Source organism: Bubalus bubalis, chromosome 12 (assembly GCF_019923935.1).
Source record: "Bubalus bubalis isolate 160015118507 breed Murrah chromosome 12, NDDB_SH_1, whole genome shotgun sequence".
NCBI classification, from domain to species: Eukaryota; Metazoa; Chordata; class Mammalia; order Artiodactyla; family Bovidae; genus Bubalus; species Bubalus bubalis.
The window spans coordinates 72,181,658-72,191,965 of record NC_059168.1 but is presented as its reverse complement, the minus strand read 5'-3'; the positions used below and the strand labels follow the sequence as shown (position 1 = coordinate 72,191,965).

The following is a 10,308-nucleotide window of genomic DNA, read 5'->3' as shown; positions in this document are numbered from 1 at the left end:
ACTCATGTCCATTGAGTCGGTGATGCCGTCCAACCATCTCATCCTCTGTCGTCCCCTTCTCCTCCTGCCTTCAATCTTTCCCAGTATCAGGGTCTTTTCAAATGAGTTAGCTCTTCGCATCAGGTGGCCAAAGTATTGGAGTTTCAGCTTCAACATCAGTCCTTCCAATGAAGGACTGATCAGACCCAGGACTGATCTCCTTTAGGATGGACTGGTTGGCTCAATAAAAGTTGTCCGAAAGCAGTAGCCTCTCATCTCAACTTCTTTTGCTTGGCTGTTTGTTTGTTTGTTTGTTTTGGCTGAGAAAGGCTCCTGACGCCGCGCCCACCCCTAGAGCGGAAGAACCCGGCAAACACCAACGACTACAAGTCCCAAGCTGCCTTGTGGGTGGCGTCACGCGCCGCGAAGCCCTGCGAGGAGACGTGGCAGAACGCGGCGCGTCCGCACCGGACCGGAAAGCTTGGGGAGGCGGCCGTGGCGGGAGGGTGGGAGCCATGGCGGCGAAGACTGCGGGTGGGGGGCGCTGGGAGGTGGTGAAGAAGGGGCGGCGGCCTGGGGCCGGCGGCAGTGGTAAAGGCGGCGGAGGGGACCGCCGGGCGCTCGGGGAGGCGAACGGAGTGTGGAAGTACGACCTGACCCGTGAGTACCCACCCGGCCCGCCGCCCCCTGTAGCCGTCGCCCCGCCCCGGGTCTGCCCCCCACCTCCCCACCCCTGGTGGGAGCGAGCAGCTACCGGGGCCCAGAGGGTCCAAACACCCCTGGGCTCCTGGAGTCGCGAGCTCTCCTGCGGATTGGTACCTCCCAGTTCAGCCGGCGCTCCCCTGGCGTTTCTCGACCCTCACAAGAGGTAGACAGCGCCAGGGAGGTCGCCGTCCTCGCCACTCAGATGAGTAAACTGAGTCCCAACGAAGTTAGACGACTTCCCCAGGATCACTTATTAGAGGGGACCGGGATTCTCGTCTTCGGATGCTCAGCAGACAGCACACGCTCCCTGCCAGCTGTTCCCGGGCCCTATAGCCTGGCCTTGCCGGACAGGTGTCCGGGAGCTGCGGAGAGGCAGTCTGGTTCATCATAGACTGGGCCCCCGCCTTAAGTAACCTGCAGGTAGGGGGTTGGCGTGGGGACCTGGACGCTCATGAGGCCCGGCAGTGGGAGAAAATGATCCACCACACACATCTCCACACCCATCAAGTATTATTCCAAGCGGTGCCTGTTTCCTCAAAGCCTCCTGGAGGAGCAGAGAAAGCTTGCCACTTGTTGATTATAGAGTTGTCACATCAGAACCAAGAGGAACTGGGGTAGAACCAAGATGGGAAAACCGTGATTTCCCAAACTGGTAGCCACTCAATAAAAAAGCCAGCCCTCTGTGTTGGACACCACCCACCTGCCCAATTTTCCCATACTCTGATTTCCTAATAAAGAAATGCCTTATCTCTGAAAGAGCCCATGAACTCAAGAGCTGTGGTAACTGAAAGAAACCACCAGGAGGGGGTCCTTAAGCAGGATGCAAGAAGGGGCTTTGAGGCAGGCTCCTCCCTGGAGATTAATTAAGTGCCAGTGTGTGGGGAGGGACCACTGTTTCTGTGAGGCCCTCCTGATTCAGGGCTGCCCTCCTTTCTCTGCCTGTCATTACCCCAGCTCCAATCCAGACGACAAGCACCCTGTATGAGCGGGGCTTTGAGAAAATCATGAAGCGGCAGAATAAGGAGCAGGTTCCACCTCCTGCTGTGGAGCCTAAGAAACCGGGGAACAAGAAGCAGGCTAAGAAGGTGGCGACCCTCACCAACCAGAACCAGAAGCAGGGCCGCTTTCGCAGCCTGGAGGAGGCACTGAAAGCTGTGAGTGTGGCGAGACTTTAGGCAGGGGAAGAATGAGGACCCGAGGAGTAGAGAGGATGAAAGAAGTGGGACAGGGATGGGCTCCTGAGGGACCTGTGGGATGAGGGACACTGCTGACTAAGAGGAGGCCTTCAGGAAAGGATGGAAATCCAATGGGATGCAGTGTCTGCAGTTAGGCTAGAAAGGGAATGAGTTTATAGAGAACCATAGATTAGTGAGGGGAAAACCTTGAAAATCCAGAGATACACAGAGGGTTTAGAAAAACTGCTTGTGGTTCCTCCCGCCAAGGAAGGAATGATCTTTCACTTTCCGTCTTGTCTTCTGTTTCTCCCCTTGAACATGTGAGGGACCCAAGAGTATTAGTTCTTGAGATCAGCAGTTAACAATTGTCTTGTTCTCTAGTTCCTGAAGATCTGGATGCAACAAAAGTATGGCATTCCACATACTTGCATTGAAAAGCAGAAACCCTTTGTTTTTCCTGCCACCACCTAGTTCAACCATTTCCCCACCTCTACCCCATTACTCTACACCCAAAACTTACCATGAGGGGCCTGTGTTCCTGGCAGCTGGACCTGGCAGATCTGCAGAAGGAACTGGACAAGAGCCAGAGTGTGTTCTCTGGAAACCCATCCGTGTGGTTGAAGGACCTGGCCAGCTATCTCAACTACAAGCTCCAAGTACCTCCGAGTGAACCCACACTTAGCCAGCATCCTCACGGTTAGTTCTCCAGACGAGTTGAAGAAAATTCTGAAAGGGCTGTATGTAAGCGCATTACTTAGTAACTGAGCCCCATGCCCCCCACTGCCCTGACTTACCTGGTGATTTGAGCTGTCCTCAGATTAGCATGGCTTCAAAGTTCCTGGGCCTCGTTGAAATAGGGAGGATGCCAGCCACAGTGCAGTGACCTCTGCCTTCACTTACAGTTCTCAGGGAGCAAAGCAGAGGCCTCAGAGCTAGCAGAGGCTTCTGGTGCTAGCTCTCATATGAGGACTATCGACCCCAGATTATCCCTACAGCCTGGTGAGCCGGGAGCTGCGTGGCATCATCCGAGGGCTATTGGCGAAGGCTGCGGGATCCCTGGAGCTCTTTTTCGACCATTGTCTATTCACCATGCTACAAGAACTGGATAAGACTCCAGGTGAGAGGGTCCCATGAGAATTAGGCCAGTCCTATCTTGGGAACCTAATCCCCTTTTTTCTGCTTCTAGAGTAACTGAAGAGGTTCTCTTTTAGCAGAGAAATATGCTAATTCCAGCACTCTTGGAAAAGAAGGAGGATGCTAGGACTCCCTGGGCCTGGGTTCTGGGCTCTCAGCTGTTGAAAGAGAGATTACAGGTTTGGGGTGCTGATAAGTATATGTGGGTCTGAGAATGTGTATCTCCAGGGGAGTCACTGCACGGTTACCGCATCTGTATCCAGGCCATTCTGCAAGACAAGCCCAAGATTGTCACCACGAACCTAGGCAAGGTGAGCTCAGGGTTGTGATGGGCCCATTGGGAGGCCAGGACTGGGGAGACTGGGCAGAATCGACTCTGTTGAACCCAGTTAAGGGATGCGGGAGGTCCTGTAAGACAAGTAGTTAGCTAACAGCGTTAGCACTGTGTACATATATGAGGTAGGTACTGCTATTGTTCCCATTTTGTAGATGAGAAGATTGAGCCACAGCAGGGGTCAGTTACTTTGTAAAGTTGGTCAACTAGTAAGTGATAAATGTGAGTGAAGACCATAGCCTGGTGCCAGAGCCTGTGCTCTGAGTCACTCCACCACATTACCACACTGCTCCATTGTCCTCTCCCAGTTGAATTCTGTCTTCTTCCTTGGCTTTGGGGGTGCTCCTGGTGCTTTGCCCTTTCCCAACCTGCCTCCCTCACTGGTCTCCCCAGTTCCTGGAACTGCTGAGGTCCCACCAGAGCCGACCATCCAAGTGTCTGACTATCATGTGGGCCCTGGGTCAAGCAGGTTTTACCAACCTCACCGAGGGACTGAGAGGTAAAAGAAAGGTTTTGGAGCTGGAAGTTCCTCTTTAATGTCCCCAGTGGATCCAGGCTTGACGCTTCCTCCCTGACCTTTGTCTCCACAGTGTGGCTGGGGATTATGCTACCTGTGCTGGGCATCAAGTCTCTGTCTCCCTTCGCCATTGCATACCTGGATCGGCTGCTCCTGTGAGTAATTGGGGGTGAAGGGGAAGAGCAGGCCCAGGGTGTTTTCAGGTAGCTATTTCAGCAAAATGGGATGCTGTGATTCTGGTTTCCATAGATGTGAAGAAGCATCAGGACCAGCTCCTCCCAAGTCAGAATGTGGTGGTGAAGAAGGAAAGGGAGGGAGCCAGGAAGTTGGGGGGATGGAGTGGAGTTTATGCCCTTTTTCTTAGATGTTCTTAGCTGGGACCATGGCCAGGGCAGGTGTTCCCCAACAAGCCTGTTTCTTTCCTCCCCCACAGGATGCACCCCAACCTCACCAAGGGCTTTGGCATGATTGGCCCCAAGGACCTCTTCCCACTTCTGGACTTTGCCTATATGCCCAACAACTCCTTGACTCCCAGGTAGGGCTGTCCCAGGGCACAACCTTCTGTGAAGGACCCCAGCAGAGGGTTAGGACACTATATCTGTCCCTTCACCTCCGGCCACCCTCAATCTGAGATTATCAACCCGCATGTACATAGGATCTTTGAACCCTTGGAATTACATGGGCCCTCCATGGTGATTGGCCTGTGGGCATTTTCTGGGGAGGGAACCCATGACTGAGCAGATTTTCCAAGAAGTCTCTGAGTCTAGAAAGATGCAGAACCATTAAAAGGCCCTTCATGACCACCACCTTGGGCAGGGTATGGACTTTGCTGCAGGCGCAAGGGACACAAGCACACAAAGCCAATTAGAGTCTATGCTCAGCTCTCCTCTCAACCCCCTCCACAGCCTGCAGGAGCAGCTATGTCAGCTGTACCCACGACTGAAGGTGCTGGCATTTGGGGCAAAGCCGGAATCCACGCTGCATACCTACTTCCCCTCCTTCCTGTCCAGAGCCACCCCTGGCTGCCCTCCGGAGATGAAGAAAGAGGTGAGGACTGGTGGGAGGTGCCTTTCTCCTTCTTGGGGTGGGGTAAGGTCCCTATCTGCTGACAGGCCCTGCCACTGGGAGCCTGTTTTCTCCCCTCTCCGCCCCGCCCTCCCCAGCTTGGTCCCAACAGCCAACTGCTGGCTCCCTTATGCTTCACCCTCAGAAGAATGGAGCTGAAAAGGCAGCCTGTTCAGATCTGACCAGTCTCTCATGGTCCCTTGCAGACAAGCGAATTTTGATCTCAGGAGCCCCTTCCTCCCCTTTATAGCCTCTTGGAGATTTTGAGGGTATGGGCACAATTTCTCCACCCTTCAGGGTGGAGTGCTGCCTGGGGGGCCCCACTTAGCACTAACTAAGAGGGGGAGTTAGCTCTTAGCACTCCCCACCATTGCCCGGGGCCCAGCAGTCTCTCCCTTCTATCTCCTGTGCAGCTCCTGAGAAGCCTGACCGAGTGCCTGATGGTGGACCCCCTCAGCACCAGTGTCTGGCGGCAGCTCTACCCCAAGCACCTGTCACAGTCCAGGCAGGTGGGGGGGTGGGGGTCACCTGCCTCTGATCCACACAGAGAAACCTTAATTTACTCTTCATGGTGTGTCCTGTCCAAAAGCAGAAGGGGGATGTTTGTCACTGTTGTTCAGGCTCATACCTGTGGGGGCTTTGCAGGGAGGCTTCCAGGAAGCTGCTCCTCTGTGGGGGTGGGGGACAGGGCATGGAGGGTCTTTCAGCCTGAAGGAGCTGGGGCCCATGGAGGACGGGAGGGGCCAGGTGGGCCTCCTGATGGGAAAGGATTGTGCTTTCCCCACAGCCTGCTGCTGGAACACCTGCTCAGGTCCTGGGAGCGTATTCCCAAGAAGGTGAGCTGGGAAGACATGGCAGGCTGAGCCTCGTCTGGGTTCTGAGTTCGTACCCCCGCCACTGGCCCCGCTTTCTGGGAAGGTGCTCCATTAGCACTTCTGGTGTGGAATACGAAGCAGAATGGAAGCTCAGGGTTCCCTTGTGGGCTAAATCGTAACATTCTCAGCCTAGACTTCTCCTACTCTACAGACGCAGAAGTCATTGCAAGAAACCATTCAGTCCTTCAAGCTTACCAACCAGGATCTGCTGAGGAAGGGCAGCGGCAGCAATCAGGATGTTGTCACCTGCGACTCGGCCTGCAAGGTGCCAGCGCCCAGCCCACTGCCCTCGCCTCCCACCACCACCCATAGACTCTTCTCGCAGTCTCTGCACACCCTGGGTTGGACCTGTATGACATTCCTGCCCCACCTGCCGCTGGAGCTCCCACCACCTCTGGAGTAGTGAGAGGGCTGGATCCTCTCTGTGGAAGGCCGAGCTTGAGGCCTGCCTTAGGAGGCCAGGGCCAGCCCTGCTCCCTTCTGACCACTGCTCCCTGCCCCTTCTCCTTCTAGAGTCTGTTGCAGCAGGCTCGGGGCTTCCGGTTGCCCTGGACACGGCTACTTCTGTTGGTGCTGGTCTTTGCCATAGGTTTCCTGTGCCATGACTTCCGGTCACACAGCTCTTTCCAGGGTAAGCAGGGATTGGCTGGCAAAGGAGATAGCCAGGGGCTTTTTGTGGGGACACAGAGCTGGATGTACCACTCCCCGCCCCTGCACACACTCCAGAACAGACATTTTTCTGACAGATGTGTTTGTGCTTTGCATTGTAGAAATGCTTGCATATTCATGGTCTTATTTGAGTAGTGTATCTTGTTTTTAATTTTTGAGGAAATTGAGGCTCAGAAAGATTTACCAATTAGCATAAGATCACAGCTAGGAAGTAGAAAGGCTAACCCTCAAACTCGAGGTTTCCTGATGCCCAAGTCCTTAGCTCCACCTGGCAGCACCCTTCTTGCTCCCCTGGCCTCCCCTCTACACGTGCTCTAGAGCAGAGTGGAGCCAGCTCTGCGACCCTGTGAGCATGTCCAGTTCTGGCCCATCCCTCACTGAGCCTGCTCTGGGGCCTGTAGTGCCTGCCTCCCCAGTCCCTGCCCCGCTTACCTCCTCACTCACCCGAGGCCCCCTCTCCGCAGCCTCCCTTTCTGGCCAGCTGCTTCAGTCATCTGGTGTCTTGCCTGCTGGCCAACAAGCATGCACCAAGATCTACTCCTATAGCCTGCAGGGCTACAGGTGAGACCTCCGGGGGTGGGGTGGGGGGGATCTAGAGGGGAGAGGGAGGCGTGGGAGAGAGGGCTTGCCTGTTCAGGGTGGTGACGGCATTGACAGTCAATGGGAAGCCGCTGTGGTTTTCCCCTCCCAAGGCCTCCCTTGCCCCAGCTGTTCTTAGGCCAGCCTGCTTGGGAGACTCCAGACACCTTCCTCTCTCTGTGTCTCCCCTACAGCTGGCTGGAGAAGACATTGCCAGCCTGGGGCTCCCACCTGCTGACTGTGGTGAGGCCTGGCTTGCAGCTGGTCTGGGCCCACACCAATGCCACCGTCGGCTTCCTTTCTGCCCACTGTGCCTCACACCTTGCCTGGTTCGGTGACAGCCTCGCCAACCTCTTCCAGAGGGTAAGCCAGAGACAGAGAGGTCAGAGAAGGCTCTGACCTCTCGCCGGATGGCTGTGTTCTTGGGAAGGTGCAGCCCCACGTGGACTGCCTTCCCTGTCGTTCTAACCCGTCCATTCTCCATGGTCCAGCTACAGACCCAGCTCCCTGACACTCTGAACCAGCTGCTCCGGTCTCTGAGGGAGCTGCTCCTGTTTCTTTATCACAGCATCCTGCTGCCTACGTGGCACATGCTGCTTGAGGCCCTGGCCCAGATCCAGGAGCACTGCCACAAGGCATGCAGGTGAGACCCTACCCCAGGGCTCCAGCAGAAGGCCTGTGACCCCAGGCCCTTTCTCTGGGGACACAGCTCCCCTTTTGTTTTTCTCGCTCTGCCCTGTCCCCTGCGCATCCCTTGGGCACTTTGGGATCGGGGTTGTGAATATGAGCTACAGCTCTTTGACTTAACACAGTAATTGCGCATCACAATTTCCCAACCCCCAAAATGTCTGCTTTCCTCCCAGAGGCGAGGTGACTTGGGAGTGCATGAAGACACAGCTCAGTGAGGCTGCTCACTGGACCTGGCTCAGACTACAGGACACCACAGTGGCTTTCTTGGACTGGGCACTTGCCATGATATCCCAGCAGTAGGCCCCGCCTCCCTGGCTGCTGGGCTCTGTCTGGAGCAGACCCCTGGAGACTGTTGGGGCAGGGAGTGGCAATTCTGCAGAGGAGTCTTTGTTACTCGGTGCCTAAGTTCTGTCTCCTCAGCAAGTGGTAGGCTGCCTCTGCCTCAGTTCTCCGGTTTGGTGGCAGCGAGCCCAGAGGTATCTCAGCCTCCAACCCACGACTCCACTGACCACTGCTCTGCCCGACTGACTGCACATGGCTCCCAGCCTCTATCCTTGGGCCTGGTAGCCTCTCTTGTCTCTGTTCTCCACTTCCTTCTCTCTCATTCTTGAAGCCTCAAACAACTCATCTTGAAAAGGTGGACTCCAGGAAGTGGCTTCTGCATTCTTCTGACAAACGATTCCTGCTCCCAGACCTTAACCACGGCAGAAAAAAAAAAGGGACTTCTAGAAGAATCTAGAAGAATGTAGCACCACAGTGGGTGGCAGCAGCTTTTTCTCTACCGACAGTCTGGGTGTGGCTGTCCGTGGACATGGAGGCCTGGGTGGAGAGGCCTCTCACCTCAAAATGTTCAACTTAGGTCCTTCAAGGCTCCTACTGCTCCTGTCATCATGGTCCTACATCCTTGCTCTCTGTCCCCCTTCAGTGCTGGGGGGGTCTCAGCCTCCGTGTTCAGCCCTTCTCCGCTGCCCACCCCTGCCATCTGTCTAGAGAGCAGAGCCCAGGTCATCATGTGCCTCAGGCCCAGGAAATCATCCAGCAACCTGTTGAGACAGGACACAGCATGGGCTTGTGGATATGCCCACTTGATGAAATAAAGGACACAGATTTGATTTCTAGTTTTCCTCTGTGCCTCTTCATACAGAAATTCCTACAGTTGTGGACAGGATGACAAAATGTGAGCTCCTGCACATTTTTTGGCCCTCTGCCCTCCCAAAGGTTGTAGCCTCTGGCCATAGTTGAGCTTCTGGCAAGGAAAGCCTGCTTCCATCATTCTAAAGTTTGGCTTGTCGAGGGTTCTAGACACCCTACTTGCTCACTTACCATCTCACTTGTCCTTGTGATTCGTGTCCCAAGATTGCCTTGGGAGCTTGAGGTTTATATGCCTGGAAAAGTCGGGGAGAGTGTCCTAGAAGAATTCTTGGCCAGCAATCAGAGGATGCCTCCTTCCTTGCCAGGACCTTCATTTATTAATTGATTCATTTTATAGGCAGTGAGTGAAAGATTCAGAACTCCAAGAGACACATGAGTCAAGGGTTTATCACCCATGTCCCTTTTAATTTGACTTGAGACTATAATAAGTCAGCTAACGGCACGGGTTTTTCAGTTCTCGCCTGAAGGTTCTTTCCTTGAGTGTGTAAAGCATGTAAGCAGTACTAGAGCTGCACTGCCCACTTCAGCGTCCATGGGCTGAGTTCCGTTTCCATCACGAGCACCTGAGGTGACTAGCAGGGGCGATGGCCAGCTGCCGCTTTCCCTTTCACAGGCGGCCCTGACGTGCTGCCTCCATTTTTCAGCCCCGGGATTATCAAGTAGCAAGCATAGCAAAATCTTGACACGAAGTCTTGAGGACTGGAACATCTTCCTTTCCTTGTTAGGATGTAACTTACCACACTGGGCAGAAGCCTGCTTTTGTAGTGGCAGTCAGCCATGACCATTTTTTCCCAGAAGAAGAAACCCCACCTCACAAAGGACCAAAGTGTAGGCCTGCTGGCAGGACTGTCCACAGGTCCCCAGACATGTTCCATTGCTTCAGTTCTTTACCTAAAGTCAGTTACAGATGGGTTCAATTCTTAAGAGGAGTGAATCCTAGTAACTGGCCTGAATTCAAGACAAATTTAAGAAAATGAGCCAGGGTGAGCTTGGGTTATTGGCACCAGTGCAGGACCATGCCCTACAATGACATCGAGTCCCACCAAGGCTGCCGGACTGGACTTTGAATCCAGCAACTCAGAGAATCCCACTTGCAAGTGCTTCCTTGGTGTCTAATGTGTACACTACTACCTTATTGGATTCATCTAATTTCTAACATGTTATCCTGGGATGCAACATTTTTATTTAACTCAGGTTAACTGGGGTCTCCACAGCCTCTCACAGGGACACTACTGGCACCTCAATCAGCATTATTTGATAGATACCTGATACTGGAATGGTCAGGATGTTTCCTCTATCCACTGCACCTGCTATCCATTAAAGCTAGATCAGACAATGTAGATATTTCACTTTAGCACAACTCTACAGGAATCCAAGCCAAGCCAGTTAGCTGAACCAGTATAGACTGGTGGAGTACACCGATGATGACAGGCA

At 54.1% G+C, this 10,308-nt stretch overlaps 1 protein-coding gene across 1 annotated transcript; it reads left to right on the top strand.

The window, feature by feature from the left end:
- The first annotated feature begins 466 nt into the window (after positions 1 to 466).
- On the top strand, positions 467 to 8,834 carry TMEM214 (transmembrane protein 214). The gene is made up of 17 exons (XM_006046206.4): positions 467 to 639; positions 1,639 to 1,838; positions 2,405 to 2,555; positions 2,842 to 2,976; positions 3,222 to 3,304; positions 3,721 to 3,826; positions 3,918 to 3,999; positions 4,278 to 4,379; positions 4,750 to 4,891; positions 5,323 to 5,414; positions 5,697 to 5,745; positions 5,936 to 6,049; positions 6,298 to 6,415; positions 6,918 to 7,014; positions 7,227 to 7,395; positions 7,524 to 7,675; positions 7,896 to 8,834. The coding sequence occupies exons 1-17, from the start codon at positions 495 to 497 to the stop codon at positions 8,020 to 8,022; spliced, it is 2,064 nt and encodes a 687-aa protein (XP_006046268.3). The 5' UTR covers positions 467 to 494; the 3' UTR covers positions 8,023 to 8,834.
- Positions 8,835 to 10,308: the final 1,474 nt, after the last annotated feature.